Here is a 22,218-nt window from a genome sequence, read left to right on the forward strand (position 1 = left end):
TCCCTTTCCACTCACTATAGTATATACACATAACCCTATTCATCTTTTCTCCCATCCTGCGTCCACATTCCAATTCTGGGTCCACATAGGGCTAGCCTCCCTATCCCCTTGCCCAAACCTTGCGTCAGGCCTAGAATGATGCCCCGGAGGGTGAAGCAATTAAAAGAAAAAGTGAAAAGCATAATTGGCCACATTTAATAGTTAATTGTACCACAAAATGCAAAAGATGGTCGGCACAACATAATTAGCACGTGGGAAAAATCCATTCCATGAGCTCTACCCCAATACATGGCCATCACCCTAGTTCCATAGGCCATAGATGAGCCTCCTCTATCATTCAGGAAACCATGATTGTCCCAACCCATGGAAGGCAATGAATCGCCCTACCTAAAAAGCGGTAATCACTTGCTATATCTTACACATTATGCTCTTGTCCATTGAGCCTCAAATAGTTAATTAAAGAAAATTCATAAAAGGCAAAAGGTATATAAAGAAGGGTGGAAAAATCAAGGCTGGGGTACCTCATGTACCACGATTGCTCCCTCCTATACATTACATACCCAGTTGTGGGTTTCCCCTTATCTGGCTACCCCTATGCCCCACTATGTCGCCCAGGACTGCCCCTTTCATTCCCTATTCCATTTCAATTATTTGTCACTTGCCACCCCCATTAGAGGGATGTACATTGGACATACTATCCCATTTAAGGGCTTAAACCAGCTAATGAGGAATTGGCTATCGACCTTCGAAGCCTAGAGACACTAGCACATGCTAAAGCCCACTACAGAAGGGCATGCCATTATGAAGTGCCCTCGTTGTTATCCATGATTTTTAAGCTCTTTTACCCAATTATTTTAACTACTGGTTGTATTGGAAGCCTAGGACACACATTGGATCTTATGCAGGATTACAGGTGATTTCCATTTGGTTTTGGTCTCCCTATATAGGGTGTGCATAGAGAGGCATTGGCGTCCATAATAGCAGACAGCACTCCACAGATCTTCATGGATGCTCAGAGATTAAGAGTGATCCACTTTTTGGATGATGATGATATGCGTGGTACATTATGCCCAACAGGCCCCCACAGGAGCCCCACACTCTTGACAGGTGTCGCAAAACTTGTACGATGTCATGGTCACATTCATTCCACCACTTGGACCCTCGTAGAGGATCTTTGATTCATATGGAGACCCATGGGTTCATCTATGTGCCCTCACACCCATTGGGAGCACCACAGATCTACTACTTGGAGAACAAGGGGCCACCCCCTTGTCCATCATATAGGAATTTATTCCTCAATATGGCACTTCATGATATTATTGAGCCTTTGGAGGGCCCTAAGACATGCACATATTATTTTTTGGCCCCTTGTGAGGCTTATTTTTACACTCATGAGCTAGTTTGGTGGGCGTCACCAATAGGGGTTTTATTTGCACATTATTTTATCATTAGGGGCAAATGTAGGCCCATAGGCTAATTTGAACTCCTTAGGAGGCTATATATTCATGTTAGATACACTAATTTGTATCATCACTCGACTTGGGATCTCTCTAACCATAGAGAATTTCACACTTTTACCTTGGTCGATATTTTTTGGAGATGTATGAATTTTGATGTATGGATTTGTGCTATTTCTCGTCTTGGAGCTTTATTAAACAAATGAAATGGTAGTTGGATATACTCTATAACATTGTAAGTAAATTTTAACTCTATTATTCTTGTTGCCAAGGAATGTCCTCTGGGCAGAAGAAGAAGACGATTTCAGGGGACATCATCTTATTGGGAGAAGGACATCAGACAATCTCAATTCAATCAATAGAAGGAGGCTTTTGTGGATCAGAATGCTGAAGGACTGGAGACAGAGGTTCATCAGGAAGGGCAGACTCAGGAAGCAGCCTTGCTCAGTGGTTCGGGCAAGGACCTGGAGACGAAACCTGTCAAAGCAAAAGAGGAGAGCTTTGGGGAGCCGGCATCTTCTCCAAAACCCTCCGAAAGCGAAAGAGCAATGGAAAACATCTCGACAGCCTTGCCCTCCCTAGATCTGAATCGTGAAGATGGTTTGCCTCATCCTGCATCCTCGGTCCTCCATACTCCTTGCCCTTACAATCTCGGATCCCATGATTGCAAGCCTGTATCCTCAGAATCAGTAGGCGGTATAGGTCAGCTCCCCTCTCAAAGCCAAAACAAAAATAAAAGAGGTAGGAAGTCTAACCTAGCCAAGGCCAAGACAAAAGCAAAGTTTGATGTAGCTGATGGGAAACAACAGTCCATCACTGGGGTTCTTAGAGCAATGCAGACCCCTGAAAATGTTATAAAATGATATTGACATCATGGAATTGTAGGGGTTTAGCCAATAAACCCAAAAGACTGGCTCTTAGAGAGATGATTCAAAATTCAAAATCAGAGATTCTTTTTCTGCAAGAGACTTTAGGGAACGGAGCAGAAGTAGAATTGAGACTAAATGCTCTCCTCCCAGGCTGGAAATTCTCAGCAGTGGATTCAGATGGTCATTCAGGGGGATTGGCAATAGGTTTCAAGGAAGGGAGAATAAAGGTGCCAAATCAGTTGGGGATGAAGCAGGTGATGGGTATGGAAATTCAATCCCCAGATTTTGCATTGCCTATTACTATTCTCAATGTATACGGGCCCTGTCAAGGAAGGAGTTTTTCTGGAACGATTTGATGTCCAAATCGCTGCTGAGGACAAAACACTTGGTGATGGGAGGAGATTTAAATTTCTCCGTAGGGAGAGCGAAGGCATGGGGACCATCGGCTAGGGAAGATCCTTTGACGGACTTTTTCCTAAACCTCCTAACGGTCAACAAATTTATAGATGTTAACCCGTTAAAGCTAAAGCCGACTTGGAGGAATCGAAGAGCAGGGGAGGCTAGAGTGGCGAAAAGACTGGACCGTTTCCTCATCTCTGAAGAATTAGCCTCAAAGGTCCCTATTTTCAGACAATGGGTTGAAGAAGGGGGGTCTTCTGATCACTTCCCTGTTTTTTTAGACCTCTCCATTCCCCCTCTAAAGCCTCCGGCACCTTTTAAGTTTAATTCTTCATGGTTGCAAGAAACTTCTTTTACCAATCTCTTCAAAGAAACCTGGAGACACCCGGATAATAGCTCAATTGAGGATAAAGGCTTCCTGTTTATGGAAAACCTCAAAAGATTGAAGAAAGTGACCATTCTCTGGGCAAAAGATAGGAAGGCAAAGCAGAATGAGGAACAATCCAGGATAAGTGAAGAACTGAAAAAGCTGGAAAGCATAGAGGAGGATGGATACGCTACCCAGGTCTCAAAAGAAAGGATTCTCCACCTTGAGAAACTTCAGAACCAAATTCTATTGGCAAAAGAAGAGGAATGGAGGCTCAAGAGTAGAGCGACTTGGTTAAAATCTGGAGATGAGAACACCAGTTTTTTTCACAACTAAGCTAAAGGGAGGAAATCTCCTAACACCATATGGAACCTAAAAAACGAAGAAGGGAGGGAGTTTCGGTCTTTCAATTCATTATCAGGCCTTGGACAGAGGCACTTCCAGAGTTTATTTGCAGACCCAGGCGAGGCTACCATTGCTGAGGTAATAAAAACAGCTCAATGCTTCCCAAGATTTGTTGAGGAGGAAGAAGCAGAGGAGTTGTTATGCCCGATATCTAAGGAGGAAGTAGAGTCAGTAATGAAATCCATGGCCAAAGAAAAAAGTCCTGGGCCGGACGGATGGACTATAGAGCTTTTCCTTCATTTTTTTGATTTGATTGGTGCAGAAATAACCGAAGTAGTAGAAGAATCTAGAAAGAAAGGAGAAGTCTACAGTCCTTTCAATGCCACCTTCATAGCCCTCATCCCGAAGAAGGAAGACCCTGAGAATTTTGAGGATTTCAGGCCGATTTCCTTATGCAATTGTATATACAAGATTATTGCTAAGGTGATAGCAAACAGAATCAAACCTATTCTGGCGAGCCACATCTCAATGGAGCAATTTGGGTTTTTAAATGGAAGACAAATTCATGAGGCCATCGGAGTAACCAAAGAAGTCTTACACAGTGTCAGACAAAAGAACAAGAAGGGTGCAGTAATAAAAATAGATCTATCCAAAGCATATGACCGAATTAATTGGATATACATTCGGCTGCTTCTAACTCACTTGGGCTTCAAACCAGACTTTATCAGTTGGATCATGGGGTGCATCTCCAACATCAGCTATGCAGTTCTAATTAACGGAGCAGCAACCCCTTTCTTTAGAGGACAGAGAGGTTTAAGGCAAGGATGCCCTTTGTCTCCTCTGCTTTTTCTCTTAGTGGCAGAAGGCTTAAGCAGGCTGATCCAAAAGGCCAGAAGGGAGGGAAAGGTAAAAGGTATTGAGGTAGCAATCAATCTATTCATCTCTCATCTTCTTTTTGTTGATGATATCTTGATTTTCTCAAACGGAGCTTCTAATGAACTTAAGGAATTAAAAACCATTCTAGACCTGTTTTTGAAAGCAACTGGAATGCAGATTAACCCCAGAAAATCTCAGCTGATAGTGGCAGGTATGGACAGACAGGAGAGGATTCATCTGCAAGCTCTGTTTCCCTTTCAATATAGCTCTATGGACTCCACCTTCAAATACTTCGGTTTCTGGCTATAACCAAATGCATATAAAAAAGAGGACGAGAACTCGCTGATTGCAAAGATAGAATCCAAAATCTCTCATTGGAGTTTTAAATGGCTTTCCAGAGCTGGAAGATTGACCCTTATTAAATCTGTGCTTTTGGCCATCCCAGTCTATTGGGCAGCATTAACCTGGGTACCTAAAGGAGTTATGGAGAAAATTAGAAGAATATGTTGCAAATTCTTGTGGGATGGCTCAAAAGAGAACCCGGTGCTTCCTTGGGTGGCCTGGGACAAAGTGGCAAGGCCAAAGGAATGGGGAGGATGGGGGATAAAAACATTGTTTTACAAACCGGCCGTTTCGAAACCGAAACGGCCGAGTCGAACCGAGTTGAAGCCTTGAGGAGTGACCCGGTAGAAAAACCAGTCCGGGAGGCCGAGTCATGACTGACTCGGCCGAGTTATTGCATGACTCGGCCGAGTCAGTCATGACTCGATCAACCCGGCCGTTTTGCACATCTACTCGGCCGAGTCATTAAATTCAGCCAGTCACCCAAAGAAACAACAATTTTTCTATTTTTTTTTAACTTTTTAACATTTGGCTGATTGTTGGGGACTCCAAGGTGTTTTCTAAATTGGTTAAGTGCTATTTGGGGTCCATTCCCCTCTCCTAGTATTGATATGATGTTCAAATTTCATGGTAATGTTAAATTCTTAAAGTAAAAGTGACATTCTCCTTAATCTTCATTTTCATCCTTTTACTTAAATTTTTAACATTACCATGAAATGACTCAGGATGTTTAAGAGTGGTTCCAGCCTCATTGGATTTCATATGGAGAAAGTAGAATTTTAGATTTCATTCAAAATCCAGCAGACTTATCATTTTTTCAGGGTTTTAGGATTGGAGGATTGCAATGTTTCCATTGAATTTTGTCATGTATTAGGGTATGGAACTCGTATTTAATCAAGAGCACCAATCCCTCTGTGTACCTTGATGTTAGTGACATTGGTTGTTGAACTCCTCTGGGATTCGCTCTCAAACCTGGAGCTTCTGAAAATGTCGCTTCTGCTCCCGTTTTCGCTCTCGCTCCCCACTTCCGCTCCTGCTCCCAAGTAACACTGAGCTAGATGATGTTGGCAACTCTAGCAGTAGCCAGTACTGGTCATTGATGGGGCCCCTTGTCTGACTCTGATGATGATGATCCAGAGATTGGTCGAGATGATCTTGGCTCCTCTGGCAGTAGCTACTAGCCTCCTTGGTTATTTGTATTTTGTTTTGACTCTTGAGTCTTTGATCATGTATGACAGACTACAGTTGACTATGTATTTACTATTGCCATTGGGTACCACCGTACCATTTTGATATAATGGATTGGTTCATGAGCCTACTTTGAAAGTTTGATCATATGTTGTCTTCCATGTATATTATAATGTTGTGTGTTTGGAAACTTGAATGAAAATCTTTAAAATTATGTTTAAAATATTTAAAATTATGTTTTTTTATAAAAAAAATAAATATTTAATGTATTTTTTACAACGACCGAGTCATTGAAATCGAGCCGGCCGAGTCATTACCGAGTCGGAGTCGATCCTCGAGTCCGAGTCCGAGTCCGAGTTGTAAAACATTGGATAAAAAGTCTACCCGACTTTAGTCTCTCTCTGGCAGCAAAATCAGGGTGGCGCTTAATTTCGATGGAAAATTTATGGACCAAAGTGGTGAAAAGGAAATATATAGATCTAGTTCCTTTGGAAGATTGGATAAGGAACCCGGTAAAAAATAAGAAGAATGCCTCAGTCATATGGAAAGCAACGGTGGAGTCGTTCAAGGTGATAGAACAAGGACTGGCGTGGAAGATAGGGAATGGAAGGAACCTGAAGACAGGATTGGACCCCTGGATAGGTTGCAATGAAAAGTATGCCCTATCCCCAAGGCTTATCAGACATTTAGAGAGTAAGAGCATTTTTACTTTAAATCAGGTGGAAAAGGAAGGCCAATCTACCATGTGGGGACAGGCTTGGAAAGATGGGGAAGATCTAGGAATGAATATCAGATGGAGGAACGAATGGAACTCTTACATACAAGAACTCATCAGATCAAATGTCAGGTTAAAAGATGGTCCGGATTCGCTGATATGGGCTCATGGCGAAACTGGAGAATACTCTCCTAAGTGTGGATACAATTACATTATGTCGAGGAAGGGATGGGGAGACCCAGAATGGTGGTCGAAGCACCTCTGGAAGCTCAGGTGTCCGGCCAAGGCTAGACTTTTCTTCTGGTGTCTGTTAAAACTCAAAATCCCAACCTGGGATATACTTCAGTCAAGGTATATGTACGGCCCAGGGAGATGTCCTGTGTGCAAATCTGATGCAGAAACTATTAATCACCTTTTTATCCACTGTAATGAAACAAAAAATATATGGGGGGAGGTAGAGAAATTGCTAAACATTCAGGCAGAATGGGGAAATGGGTCCTTGGAAGAAGTCTGGGCAAATTGGTGGCAAAATCACCCTGATGGGAACATGAGAAACCTTCCCCTTAATTTTTGCTGGGGGTTCTGGATTGCTAGGAACAGGAGTCTTTTTCAAGATAAGGAAACTCTGGTAAATGTCACTGCTATACATTGTGTCTCCATTTATTCGTCCATCCCTGTCCCAGAAACTAAAAAATCCCAAGCCCAAAACAAGACTGTAATCATTAAAGAAGGCATCCCCTGGGCCTTTTTTGACGGAGCTTCTCAAAACAACAGGGTAGAAGCTGGTATTGTTATTCACTTAAAAGCAAATCACATTCTCAAAGCCTCTGTAGGCCTAGGGACAGGATCAAATAATTTTGCTGAGTTGTCGGCATTGAGACTTCTCCTCTGCTGGCTTCTACAAAGAAACATCTTCACAATTCAGATCTTTGGAGATTCCCTTAACGTTATAAATTGGGTTAATGGAAAAAGTTTATGCAAAAATCAAATTCTGAAGCCTTTACTGGAAGAATTGCAGGAATTAAAAACATCTTTCAACAGCCTCTCCATATGTCATATATTCAGGGACAGTAATGCTTCAGCGGACCAGCTTTCTAAGGAAGGTTTGCAGCAGATTATGGGAGTCTGGAAAATAGTAGAAGACCATCAGGGACAGATTCAATCATCCGATCAGCCACCCTATGCATTTCATCAATGACTGTTTTATGTTTACTCTTTTTCGTTCAGCTACAGTTTTATTTTACGGACTCTATATCAGCAACAAAAAGTTCTTTTGAAAACTATGCTCTCTTATTTTCTCTTGGACACTATGATCATATACGTATTGTAATGCGTTGTTTTCCTCTCTACACTGAGGAGACCCAATATACTTTTTTTGGTTTTTATTTGGATGCTCTCTTGTAGGAGAGGATGGTCTTAAGATGAACAAATCTGAACAATATATATCAGTTGTTTATGATATTATTTTACAGCTGAATTTTTTGAGGACAGTCTGATCCAAATGGCAGAAAGGTTGTCACTTTTTTGATTGCATGAGCAGTCAAATAGAAGCAACTGAAATGCTCACAGCATATGCAATGTAACTTTTTATTTTCTTAATAAAAAGTTTGCTTTTTCTTCGGAAAAAAACATTGTAAGTAAATTTTAATTCTATTATTATTGTTACTGCATACTGTTAAAATTAGGGCTAGGTGTTGCATTATTGAAATCTAAAATTGAGCATGTTTTAGCTAATTTAATGTATGGACCAGTGTGGGCCAATGTTATATGAATGAAATGTCCTAGAGATTTATTTATCTCAAGAAGCTTGCTTCACTTGCTTTGAAGTATAAATGCTTGAAGGTTACTTTTCTTTTATTTCTCTCAACATTGGATGAGGTTGACTTTCCGGGACTCCTTGATCAAGAAACCAAGTTCTTACTCATCATTATCATTGAATCTGTTATCCCCTATAATTTCCTAGGTTGAGGAGCAAACCAAAAACTGTAACCTCGAACCACTTTCAGCTTAGTAGCTAGCCGTACAGAGTCAAAGAAGGTTCTCTAAAAAAGATTTGTCAATGCGAAGTTGTAAAGAACAAGGTTTTAGGCTTGATATGCAAGTTTGTTCTGAGTACTTGTGAATTAAGTTTGTTGGACAAGGGTTTAGAACAAGTAATTAGGTCTAGGCTTCCAGTATGCAGAAACAAGTATAATAGGAGCTAGATGTCTGTATGTTTTGGTGCAATTTGAGTGTTTGTCAATGTAGCATAAATTTGTGAGTTTAAAAGAGACTAATGAGCATGTGAAGGCATGAATTCATTAGCTTTAGAAGAAGGGAAACACAACTATGAATTCCACATAAACAAAGCTTAATTTCAAGATTCTTGTTTATATAACTGCAAAGAAACTCATAGGAAGAACATAAAGCATGTAAAGAGAGATGATTTATCCATTAAAACTGATAGAAAAAAGAAACAAACACCATAGACTCACTGAACTAGAGTTCCTGAAATATAGTTGACTTTGCTCCTGTATTAGCTAAAGAAAACATAAGCATACAAGCCTGCTCCACAAAATTCCAACCCCTTTCTCTGAATGAGAATTGCTACATATAGACTCAATTGAACCACTTCCCCATCTTTAGGAATCGAATTCCTAGGTGATGGAATTGTTTCCAAGATTCTCTCAACCAACAAGTGAGAGTGAGAAGGTCAAATACAAACACTTCTTGTAGACTTTGTTTTGGATTTTGCTTCCTTAATGTGGCCTAATAAACCATAAAAACAACCTATCATCTCTATTTATTCATGCTTACATCATCTAACCTTGAAGTAACTTCAATTATATCAAGAGTTTTGACTTGAAAAAGTCAAACTGAAAACTAGGAAATTTACACAGTGAAATTTAAATGAAAAACACAAAAATTTGTAGAAGCGCAGCGCCGTCTTTGAGCCCACTTTAAGGTGTCTTCCTGAGGTCCAAAATGAAGATCTGAAAGAACGGACAACTAGATTTTCAAGTCTAGTTTCCAAAACACCTTGAATTTTTGAAAATGACCCATGGGAAGGCCTTCAAAAATCCATTCTCCCAAGGTGTATCCAGAAGCGTAGCACCAACTTGCAAACCACTTTTGGAGGCCTTAAGTTGCTCCAAATTGCGAACTTGATAGCTCATTGGAGAGATCTTGAAGTCTGCTACAAGACAGACACCTCAAGCATGTAATTTGGACACTCCATCAGGGAGAAAAATTGATTTTCCCAAGTTCATTCCAAAAACCTAGGGTGTCTTTGACAAAAGTGTAGCGCCAACTTGCAGAGCATTTTTCGATGCCTTCCACTAATCCAAATTACAATTTGAAGGTACCATCGGAAAGCTTAGGATGTCTACTACACAATAGAGTTCTTGAGCACTGCCAACACCTTCTACAAATCCCTAAAAAACTGCCTTGAAGTCAAACTGTCTAGAAGTACAGCGACTCTCTTGTAGCAAGTGTAGTTTGGGCATTTCTCTCAAGTTATAACACGTGCATAAACTGAAGGAGGTTGTTGTTCCTTGGCCTATCATTGACAAAAACCTCTTTCACTTTTGTAAAATGATTCTCCATTTGGTCAAAAACATAATTTGAATAAAACTGTCCCTATGAGAAATGATGAGACGAGGTAGTGTACTGCAGCATTATCTTACTTGAAATAAAACATTACCTTTACCTTTATTTTGCTTTCCCTAAGCTGCTCAGAAACATAATTTGAATAAAACTGTCCCTATGAGAAATGATGAGACGAGGTAGTGTACTGCAGCATTATCTTACTTGAAATAAAACATTACCTTTACCTTTATTTTGCTTTCCCTAAGCTGCTAACTCCCTTTACCCACTGAATTACATAATGGACATGCTTTTGTTTTGACCTATGGTATCATGATGACACATGGAGTGAAACCCTAGACCATGACCTAAAATGAAGAATTTGACCATTTCATGACCCAAGACACTGAAATGAAGATATGATACCTCGAAGAAGACAATGACCATGATCACTGATGAGAACCATGAGTAAGTGAAGGGAGTAGCAGTGACCTAGACACAACTACTGGTGACCAAATTTTTATTTGAAGACTCACTGAAATGACAAAAATTTGACTTGACACCCTAACAACACCTTGTAAGAGCATATTTGATCACTGGTGACAAGCTAAAGTGACTGACACTAACAGAATCCATATCCCCAAGTGAACTAGGCACTGATCCCTCAAAAAGGGTGATCATTTTAACTCTCTCTTTATCATTTTCCCCTTTTCCCCCAAGTCTAGCCCCATTAGGTCACCTGTGGCATCAATTTCCCAGGAATTGGCCCAAGGAAAAACTTCGATCTCCTATAGGCTACTACATTGGTGGGTCCCCTCCCTCCCTCCAAATTTGAGGTAGTTACAACAATGGAATCTGCGGGAATCCCAAGCCCTAGCTCTAAGATCGAATTGTGCCTAGGCATCCCCAAGGCTAGACCTTAATAGGACCAATTCAACCTTTTGAAGCAAATATTCTTGTTTGGTCCTTTCCCCTCACCTTGTCCAAGATAGGAACATCATTGGTCGCTACATTCCATCCCGAACTTGGGCTAGGTCCACTTGGCGCCATGTGGTCCCACTTCTCAATAAAGATTATTTGTCAAGGACCATTTGGGAATCCAAACTTCCCAAGGATTACAGGGATTGAGAAACTCGTTAGAAGCCTATCATTTCTCCCTCAACCCTCCAATCCTCACCCCTTATCCCTAGTGGACCAAGTCCCTTGCTTAAAGAGAAAGCAAGCTCCATTCTTCACTCCATCATCGGGAAAGGGTTTTCAGGGTCACTTCGCACCTATCCATTGACATATATTTTACAAGTGATCCCAACACTACCGGGACTCCTCCCATCGACAAAAGTATGTAAAGAGCAGGAAGTCTTAGCTATGGTGACAGTGGGTTAAGCCTCCACCGTTACCCTTAACCTAGCAGTTGCCCTCTCAGGAACCCCTTTAAGTCCCCTGATAGTTTGAGTGGTAACGGTCCTAAAGAATAGAAGCAACATGCCTTTCACAATTTAAAGCAATGTCTCCAATGGGCTAGATTTCACCCTTCATGGTCTACTCCTTCACTAGTCTATGATAAACACAACATACTTAAACATACAATCCTTACTAAGGACTCAAATCCAATTGAATGCATGTACTCTGCCAATTAAAAATTTTGGAGGTAAGTACTTTGTCGTTGGAAAATGGCAGTATGTTGCAACTCTTAACATTTCCTCAACAAAATATATCTCAATCGAACAAGATTCTTTTCAAGACATAAAATAGATATCCTAAGTTTCTCATAGTCAATACCTGCTATCTATACAAAAAAAATAACACATGAACAACAGGAAAAAAAAAAAGATCAATCTTACAAAACAAGGATCTACCCCAAATTCTGGAAGAAGGGAAACAAAAAAAAATGTCACATTAAACAACAGATAGTAATCCTCAAAGGGTAAATCCTCCTAATTATCATATCACTTTCCTTTAAAAAATCAAGAAATATTTGTACTTTTCCACTTCAAACATATGGAGTATGTCATGTTGCAGCTGCTAATATCTCTCTTCCCATTTATATTTCCTTGGGATCACATGGCTTTTAAGTCTTATTTCCTAGGTTCTCATACTCACAAAACCAATCACGTTCATGTAGAGAAATTAAAATCACATATGACCAACAGGAAACAAGAGCAATCTACCCCAAATTCTAAAAAATGAGAAAAAATTACGTGACACAACAAACAACAATCCATAAAGCTAAATCAACCTCCTTATCATACCACATTCCTCTAAAAATTCTACCTATTTGTCTTCAAGATGAAGGGTAAGCATGTTTAATAGCTTGTTAATGAAAAACCGACAAAATAGCAAACGCCATTCAAACTCCCACATAATTGTACCAGGAGCATAGTAAGCATGTTAGCATGTGAATTGGGCAGGCATTATGGTGGATCACAAAAGCACTTCTGAGTGTTGTTTCTCTTTGGGTTCTGCTTTGATATCCTAGATGAGTAGGAAGCACAAGTCGGTTTCTTTGAACACCGTTGACGCTGAATACATAGGTGCAAGTATGGCCTCGTGTGAAGCTGTATGGTTGGAGAAGCTCCTCAATGAGTTGTCTGGACAATGTTTGTTGTAGGTGACAGCATGACAAAGGAAGTTGTTCTAGCCATGAGTTAAGGACTTGTTTGGGCCAGTTGTAGGAGACAGCAGCTATAGCTAGTTGCTTTGCTAGGCTGCAAGCCATAGCAAGCAGCTAAGGTTGTTCCAAGGCAGCATTGAGGTGTACATTGCTTACAGGAGGCAGCGTGGCTAAAGAGGAGACTCTCCTAGGTGGACCGCAGCCCTAGAAGGGCTTAGTTTGCTGACAATGTGGAAGGTTAAGGGTTGCATATTGTGCCCTAACTAGAATTGCAAGAGCAGCGAGCAATCAAAGGAATGTTGCAGCAGCGTTATGCTGATGGCTACTAGATTGATGAGCTACTAAAAGGATGTGCTACAACACTCTTTGTGAATGTTTGAAGACTGTCACAAGAATTCAGGGCTGCATCTTAAAACAGTCATCATTAGCAAAATGATGGACATTTCTACTGTTGTCATAAATATCAGTTTTGTATATTTGTACTCTCTCTCTCTCTGTTGAACTATTGAAGAATATAAGAAGAATTGATCAAGGGTTTCCCCACATTGGGGTTTGTCCTTGGCTGGTGCCACATCTTGTGTCCTCTTGTCTTGGTTGTTTTCTATTGTTTATGTTTATGTTCTATCTACATTTTACTATCATGCTTATGTGATTGCTAACTGGTCATTCATATTGAACTAACAAGAAAATTGAAGTAAATTGCTCTTAAGCATAGAACATACCAAATTCTTGTGCTCCCTATATTAGAGATCGGTCATTACAGATGCACTCCTCAAGGGACCCTGCGCAAATCTTTGCACTGCTCTGGGACTAAAGCTCCATATTGCCCCGCCTAACTCCTAGAGGTATAGCTGCAAACATAGAACAATCTTCCTCCAGCCACGAGGACAACTTTTCTATCTCTACTGATGTTGTGGCTTGGTCCTACTTCTCATGTTTGTCCTTCTTCCTTTGAGGACATTGAATACTGTAGTGGCCAAACTCACCACACCTAAAGCACTTGATCTTGGACAAACCTTCTTCTTCTTCTTCTCCCCCTACGAACCTTGTCCCTGACTAGGACCTTTTCATGCAAGGGCCACATTATCTTCCTCCTTCACACCTTTCAATCCCTTGTTGTTGCTGTCGCTGATGGAGGTCTTCAATAGTGCTCGCCTCATCTCCTCCTGCTACAGGTTTAACAACATCCTGTCCCACCTTCATAATGTATATCATCCCAGAATACCTTGGACAAAGATTTCCCAATCCTCTGATACATTATTCAAGGCCAAATGAATAAGCTTTGTATCTTGAGGCGCTTCTACAGCTTCAAGTTGATCTCAGATTTCCTAAATTCCGATGAGAAAGGGATCAATGTCTTCACCCCTATGAATCCTAATGTTCCTCGGCTTCTCTTTCGAGAACATCTTTCGTTGCTCAGAAAGATTCTAGTATAACCTTACGAGAGCATCCTACATCTCCTTGGTAGTATACTTGGCTAATATATGCGAGCATATATGGTCCCAGACTCCATCCAGAATAATTCGCTTCATCTTGCCCATCTCCTTCTTGAATTCTTTTGGCAGATCTGCATCATAGGTTTTGCCACAAGGTTTTTTGCACAAGTCTTCAAACCATCCTCATCAAGGAGAAAGGACATCCTGGCCTTCCAAATGACATACATGGAGGCACCGTCCAATCCGTCTTGATCTCTAAGCCCCACTGTGGCCATCTCTACAAAAGCTCAAAACTAGAATCTCCTCTTGTTTTCTTGCTCAACTGCCTATTCTGAAACTCGCACTCGCTCTTGGAATGCGCAAAACTACTTTGTCTACCTCACTCTAACTTCAGCTGCTTCCTCGAACTACTCGCTTAGCCTTTCTGAATGTCCTTTTCTTGAAAACAAGCATGCAAACTGTAACCCCGACAACTCAAATTGGCTAGTCTGGCATACTCGAACTGCCTTCTGTAACTGGAAAATTATGGATCTCCCCCAAAAAAACATGAACTGAAACCCTGTAAGAAAATCTAAAAAGTCCTCGATCTGTGTGTGCACTTTCACTTCCACCCGACACTAATTCTAACCTAGAAACTGCTACAAAACCCTTTGTGCCCAGACAAGAAATCTTCTCAGCGAAAATATTGAGCTGTTGCTACTCCCTCTGCGTATTGGAATTACTATTCTGGACAATTTGAGCTTTCCTGCAATTGCAACTAGAAAATCGAACCATTGCCCAGCAATTTGCACTACATGGCTAGGCACTGCGCAACCCCAGAAAATTTGTCTTCTTGTTCCCTTTCAACAACGATTTTTCCTTTCTGAGCTTCTGAGCTTCCTTTCTCCACTTCTAAGCTTCCTTTCTGTCAAACTCACTTTGATACCATGTGAAAATTTGTATGAAATTTCTATTGTAGCGACTGGAATTAATCCTTCTAACTATAAATCAATTATGCAGTTTATTGGTACGGTAACAACAAATTAATCACATTGCAATCTTCAAAAATTTACTGCAGAAAATAAAACCATTGGAGACTGAGAAATGCTAGCATGCACACATAAAAATGACACTGTTATTTTTGGATAAAAGTCCCCGGAAAAACCCAATGTGGGAAAATCGATGCAGCAATGAGGTTTTTTATTATTATGCAGCAACAGTATTTGTGAGTACAATAAAATGTCACCAAACGGACAATTTTACACGAGAAATACTGGCAAAAATATACTAAGGGATAAACCCTCTCTGAACAATCCTTGCACTTGACTGCCTCTAAAAAGCAAGTTGTCCAACCTACTTTGCGTAAGCCCTGCGTCACCCTAACATAGACCCTCTCATGCTCACATCCTGGAACTGTTGCCAATCTAGTCGTCTTGTGTGTTGTTCACTGAGAAACTCTCTCTCCAACACTCCAGAAAATCTTCTCGACCTCTAGAACTAAAAAACGAGCTTCTCCTCATCAAAATCGAAATGCTCACTTAAGGCTTTGCGCTACCCTTGCGTAGCCTCCTCGAAATCAATTTCGGCCTCCCCTTTCTGACTCTACGAAACTAGAATCTCCTCCGAAATACTACTATGGTGTCCCTCTGCCACTTGCTACTCTACCACTGGCTCAATCTTGCTGCTGAATCACCTGCACTGCAAAATCGAACTGGCCAGACCACTAAGTATTTGCACTTGTGTGTTTTCAAAGTAGCATCTGAAAATTACAATAGGCAAGTACTACAACTTCCAATGACAAACAAGAGCTACATGTTACACAGGTATCTGAATTCTACAGGGTATGTATGGTATATTATTTCAGTTGGAAGATTGGAAGGCAAGCTAAGCCCTAAGGTGTGATGGGAATATCACCTTCATAAATTACTCGTGCATACATATGAAAGTGAGTTTAATCTCTAGTACACGAGATATATTAATGCACTTGATGTTTGGCAAGAATCTTACATTTTGGACATGATGAATTTCCTAGATGCACTGATTTTGATATATTGTGATTTGATACTATTGTTAATGCTTGTGATAAGCATGGTAACATTGATGATGAAAGTGTAACAATAAGATGGATACTCAAGATCTTCTTGTTGACCCTGTTTAGTTTCTGATAAGCTTAGAAAAGAGGAATGGATTCCCTGATTTGATAAAGAAGTGATTATGATCCCTGAAGTATGACGATACACTTGTCAGCTGCCCTAATTACATGACATTCACCCTTAATGAACGTTTGATGTCATGTCCATATGTGATGTTAATATGTTATGACTATGATGCATATATGTCTAAGAAATATGATATATTTTGATTTCATGATCTAACAGTTTTGTTGATGCATCACAGTATTATGATAGACTAGTTGATGTCTTGATTAATGTTAATTAAAGTGCTTCCCATTCAGAGGGAGAAACTCTCCAAAAGATCCCAACACCTATTTGCGGAAAATGAATAGAAGACACTTGATTGTTGAAGGAAGGATTTTAGACATCAATAAACATCTGATGTTCTAGAAAAAGGTTTTGGCAAGTTCTGATAATCCAAGTGTCAACCGCTGGGAGAAAGGCTTAAGGGTGCGGTTATAAGCCTCACAACCACATAGAAGAAGGCCTATGGGTGTGGTTGAGCCTCTAGCATACAAAAACGAAAGTCTTATGCATGAAACAAGGAGCACACCAGGAATATTATAGACCTATAGACATGGAACAGATGATGGAGAGTTCTATGAGAAGGGAAGTTTTTGAGATCTACATAATGATTGACTTATTATAAATAACGTGAATGTCTTGGCTTATCTTGTGTTGGCAAGGGGTTGAAATATGCATATCGATATGTTGTTTTCCTTAACTTGATTACTTCAGCTAGTATATGATAGTATTTGGTAATAGTCGCAAGGGTTTGACAAGATTTGGCTTATTGAATTGACTTAATATAGATGAGTAGTATTGGAATTTTGTCATTATGCTTGACAATTCATATATATGTTTTGGCTTTTCGATTGATTGAATTTACAGTTATAACAAGTTAGGGTTTTGATTTGGTCATTAATAATAGTGATTTGCCTTGATGTGAAATGACAGTGCTATATGGGCACAATGACTTTTAGTGACTAATATTGGTATTCATTCTTGATTTTGTATTGGCATCAATGGCACTCGACACATTGATTGAAGTGTAATCAATTATGATTCAGTATGCAGTGATCTCACGATGAATGGATAAAACTTATATGAGTTATCCTTGGTGTATGCATTCGCATCTAGGGACAAAAATGATGATCATGAGGATGGCTTGATAGAGTTTGGTTGGATATTGCTTGATAAACAAAAAGTTGTTGACATGACAATGGATAAAGTTGTAACCTAGTATTTGGGTGTGAGCTCTTCCTAGCACCTGGTCTGAAGAGTTTGTTAGTGATATTGGTAGAAACTTTTAATAGCTTTAATATTAGTTTTGGTTTGGCATTTAAGGCTTGATAAATAGACTTAGTTGATTTGATTGCACGGTATTAATTTGTTTGAGGTTGAGCATATTGGTTTGGTCAATATTATGATTGCAGAAAGCATTAGCCTCACATGTCCACATTGACAGTTACCTAGTGAAGCCTGGAAGATGTGCCGATTCGAACCTCTACTTCAAAGGCGGTCCAGGGTATGCCTTTGATTTTGGTTTTATGTGTTGACGATCTATTCTTGATAGGTAATGAGCCTCTAATGATCAAAGGAAGAGGGAGTTGGCCTCTAAAATTCAAGATGAAGAATCTTGGCATGATAAATTACTTTATGGGATTAGAAGTTTGGAAAAAGAAAAGATGTCGTAAATTTATTTGGCATGATTAAATACAAATCCTTGGACACCCCAATGGAATTGAATTTCAAGAAGTTATGCAAAAATATTGTTGAACCTGACTTGGCAACCGAAGGTTGATTGAAGCATTGATGTTCCTTGTGAACACCCATTTCGATATATGTTTTGCAGAGAACAACCTGAGTCGATTCATGATTGAGTCCCTTCATAAACACTGAGTTGTTGCTAAGCACATTTTGAAATAATCTACATGGGACAATCAATCTTGGTCTAAGATATACGTTATGAGATGTACGATTACATGGATGCATTGATGATGTTTGGGCTAGAAACATTATTAACAAGAGCATCACGTATACTGTTGGGACTGAGATATCTCCTTGTGTTGAGACAGTGTTGTTATATGAGACAAGCTTAGGCTTGTGGTTGCTACCTCAAAGAGAGGAGGATGAATAAGGTATCCTTTTGTGACGTATTTATTATAACATAAAATTTGATGTAATGTATTGCATGAACAGGAGATCAGAGGATTGTTTCTCTTGGTAATGTATGAGGCATTATGATTGAACTTTTTGTTTAAGCAAGTATCAGATATGAGCATGTTGATATGCTTTTGATCTATAGAGAGCAGGTTTGATCGAGGACATTGGGCTAGCTCTTCCCCTGTCTGAGCTCCCAGGGTGAGGAATTGAGCCGGCGAGCTTTAGGGGTGGAGGGTACTCCGGACAATAAGGTGCGTAATCCCTACTCTTGCAATAGGTCGGTTATATCCCCTATTGTTACCCATAGGGTGTGTGTGATCCTTGTCTGTTTTGACAAGTCAGATATCTCCCCCTATCTTGGTCTATGCAGAGTATACCCCAATTGGGATTGTCGCTCCCCATCTAGCCAACGGGTTGAGAGAGCTTGGGGGTGTGTGATTCTTACCTTTGGTAAGTCAGGTATCTCACCTAAGTTGGATTATGATGCAGGTGTTCTACCACATGACTCCTCTGGGTCATTGTTGGGAAGATCAACAGGAAATAAGATGGTTGTGATCCTTACCTCATATATAAAGTGGTATCTAACCCATTGATTACAAAATGGGATGGTTGTGATCCTTGCTTGGTAAGTGGTATCTCGCCTATTGCTTGATATAGGGTGAAAGACGTTATGCTCCCCTATGAGATGACATGAGACGAGAGTACCCCATAGGACTTTCTTCATTGTCATTGGATTCTGGTTTGAGATGTGCTCCCCAATGTGGTTCCAAGTTGAGCAAGGCTCCCTGACGTTAACCTCTCTGATGTTTCCCGGGTAGTAGCATTAGGCTCCCCACTGGCAGAGTTTTTTAGGTGGTAGCAGTGGCTCTCCGATGAATAGAGGGTGGTAGCTTAGACTCCCCTCCGATGTCAAATTCTTCTTCTTTTAGATTCGAGAGTGTTTAGCTTATGAGCGGAGATAATGATCAAAGTAGCATAAGGAAAATTAGCAAAGATGAGCACAATATACAAGGACGACATTTGTCGACAAGATACATGTGATGGGACATGTTGCAGTCTTAATTTATCCCTAGCTGAGAGGGAGTGTTAATTTTGGCAGCTCAAGGACAAATTCCCTCCTTTGGACAGCTCAGTGACAAACTCCAATAATGGGACTAGATTCCTCTTTTCGAGAGGACCAATTTTGACCTTTGAAGCACTGGATTTGGACAAGGGAAAGTGTACTTATGAAGTGAAGCCCACAATGTCAATTTTGATCAGGTCGGCCCTCTATTAAAATTGGACACACCCTTGGATGGCTATAAATACGAGTCAAGTGACACTCATTTGGATATAATTATCATTATTCTTTGTTTGTTTTGGCTCGCACAGGTTTGAGGTTGGTTCGCACAGGTCCGAAATTCCAGTGTATGAAGCTCACACGTGTGATTAAGGTTTTTGGTTCTCAGCCATAGGGATGCTACAAGATATTTTACAGTTGCAACTATAGGCACGCAACCCTATGAGTGCAGTTGGAGGGTTTCAACCACACGGACATCTCTCTCTCCATGCAATTGGAACCTAGGGTTTGATTTCGACAATTTACCATAGTTGACACGCAGATTCTGACAATTGATGACAGTTGACCGCAAGATTCTGAATCAGGGTTTTGATTATTAGCATTGTTGGGTTCATCTCTTGGATGTTGTTTAGTTGATTTTGCTGGATAGTTTTGTGGTTGAAGATATGGATCATTGTACTCTCTCTTTGCTGAAACATTCAATGACAATCTAATAAGAAGTATGAATTTGAAAGGGTTTTCCCCCTTGTGGGGTTTTTCCTTGGTCTCCGACCAATCCTGGTGTCTCTATGTGTGAATGCTTTTCTTCTATTGCTCCTTTATGTTCCGCTGCAGTATTGATGATATTGTTCTTTATACATAATTGAATATGTTACTAAATAATGTTATAATCTTGTGGGGTGAGTTCAATGTGTAAATAATGAAATGCAATTATCTAAAGCAAAGAACAATATAGCCCCAAGAAAAATTAACAAGTTATAACAAACAAAAGAAACAGATTTAAATGGTTGCCATTTTAAAATATATTTAAACATCAATGCTGTATCACAAGGTTTCTTTGTCATCTCAAATAACTATCGAAAAATGCCTTCTTCGCTCCTATTACATTAAAATTTTGACAGTATACAACAAACACCAACACTACATGTTCTCAATATCAACTAGAACCTAGTATGACCAGATATTCTGATTCTGAAATCATTATTGTACTGAACAATCAAATGTGAGGAAAATGATTGAAAGAATTGCTCCTTCTCAAACTCAAAGAATAATAGTATGGATTGTACAATTCTTCTTAGGTATTTTAAATCATCAGAAAATGTAGATCATCACACCCACTCAAGATTTTAAAGTAGCAAAATAATATGAGATTGACCTTCATCACAAGAATGAACTCTACTATGCTTAATATTTGGGCCCCTATATCAATGACAATTGGATATTGGGGTCAGGCCTAGTTTATCTATCCATTACCTTCAAATTTTCATACCATAAAGGTATCACTTAACTTTAAAAAGATGCACTTGTCATTTAGTGTCAGAAAATGTAGATCACCACACATGCTCAAGATTTTGAAAAATAGCTTTCATACCATAAAGGTATCACTTAACTTTAAAAAGATGAACTTGTCATTGTGTCAGAAAATGTAGATCACCACACCCACTCAAGATTTTGAAAAATAGCAAAATAATACAAGATTGACCTTCATCACAAGAATGAACTCTACTGTGCTTAATATTTGGGCCCCTATATCAATCACAATTAGATATTGGGGTCAGGCCTAGTTTATCTATCCATTACCTTCAAATTTTCGTACCATAAAGGTATCACTTAACTTTAAAAAGATGCACTTGTCATTTAGTGTCATTTCTTGACGTCATATTAGCAATCTACTGACCCACATTGTAGACTATTATAGTTAAAAGGAATTTGAAATTTTGTCCTCAGTTCAAAAGGAACAAAATTTCGTGCTGCAATATATTTGACACCATCCCAGATCAAATGAAAAGTAATCACAAAAGTTCCCCCACTTCATTGAAATTCTCCTGGTTCAGATGAAGATTGCTCCTTCAATCCTTTTAGCATACTGAGTTGACAATAATTGTGTCTTACGGATCAGTTAGCAAGAGGCTGTGTTATAACAACAAATAACTCCAACAATTAGTTATTTATGTGCAATATTTTATTGCCATATCACCTCTGCAAAATTGACCAAACTGACTTCTGACAACCATTTTTTCCGGTCAGGAATATTTTTTTCCTAACATAACTTGTTCAGATGTTCCATATGCAAAAACACTACACCGCAATATGATTTTAGGCATTACTACAAACCAAAAAAATTTACCTATCAAAACTTTCCAGAAAACAATCAACCTGCCATTATATTTCAATCTATAAAATTAACCATCCACGATGAACTGATGATGCTTCTTACCCTTGTTGGAAATTCCAAGATCCTTCCCATTGCTAGGATTTAATATCAGTGTAGCCTCTCCATCACCACACTCAACCTCTTCATCAAAGCTTTCATGCATAGCTTTTAACCAATCTTGGTACTCCTTCTCAAGTTGAACTGGTGTTATCTGTCTGCCTTCTCTTTCTATTTCCATACATATTGCTGCAGATGTGACCATATTAAATACTAATGGCATTAACATCGCATATTTT

The 22,218-nt window shown here is 39.6% G+C and overlaps 1 protein-coding gene across 2 annotated transcripts in view; it reads right to left on the reverse strand.

Moving 5' to 3' along the window:
- Positions 1-22,218, reverse strand: part of GMI1 (gamma-irradiation and mitomycin c induced 1) — a 391,650-nt gene that overhangs the window by 253,950 nt on the left and 115,482 nt on the right. For both annotated transcript variants that reach the window (XM_089395476.1, XM_089395477.1), the window contains one exon: positions 21,986-22,168. In XM_089395476.1, coding sequence (XP_089251602.1) covers positions 21,986-22,168 — 183 coding nt within the window. The remainder of the gene's footprint in view (positions 1-21,985; positions 22,169-22,218) is intronic.

This window comes from Pinus tabuliformis, chromosome 1_2, assembly GCF_031772625.1.
Source record: "Pinus tabuliformis cultivar Carrire ecotype Pingquan chromosome 1_2, CPIR1, whole genome shotgun sequence".
NCBI classification, from domain to species: domain Eukaryota; kingdom Viridiplantae; phylum Streptophyta; class Pinopsida; order Pinales; family Pinaceae; genus Pinus; species Pinus tabuliformis.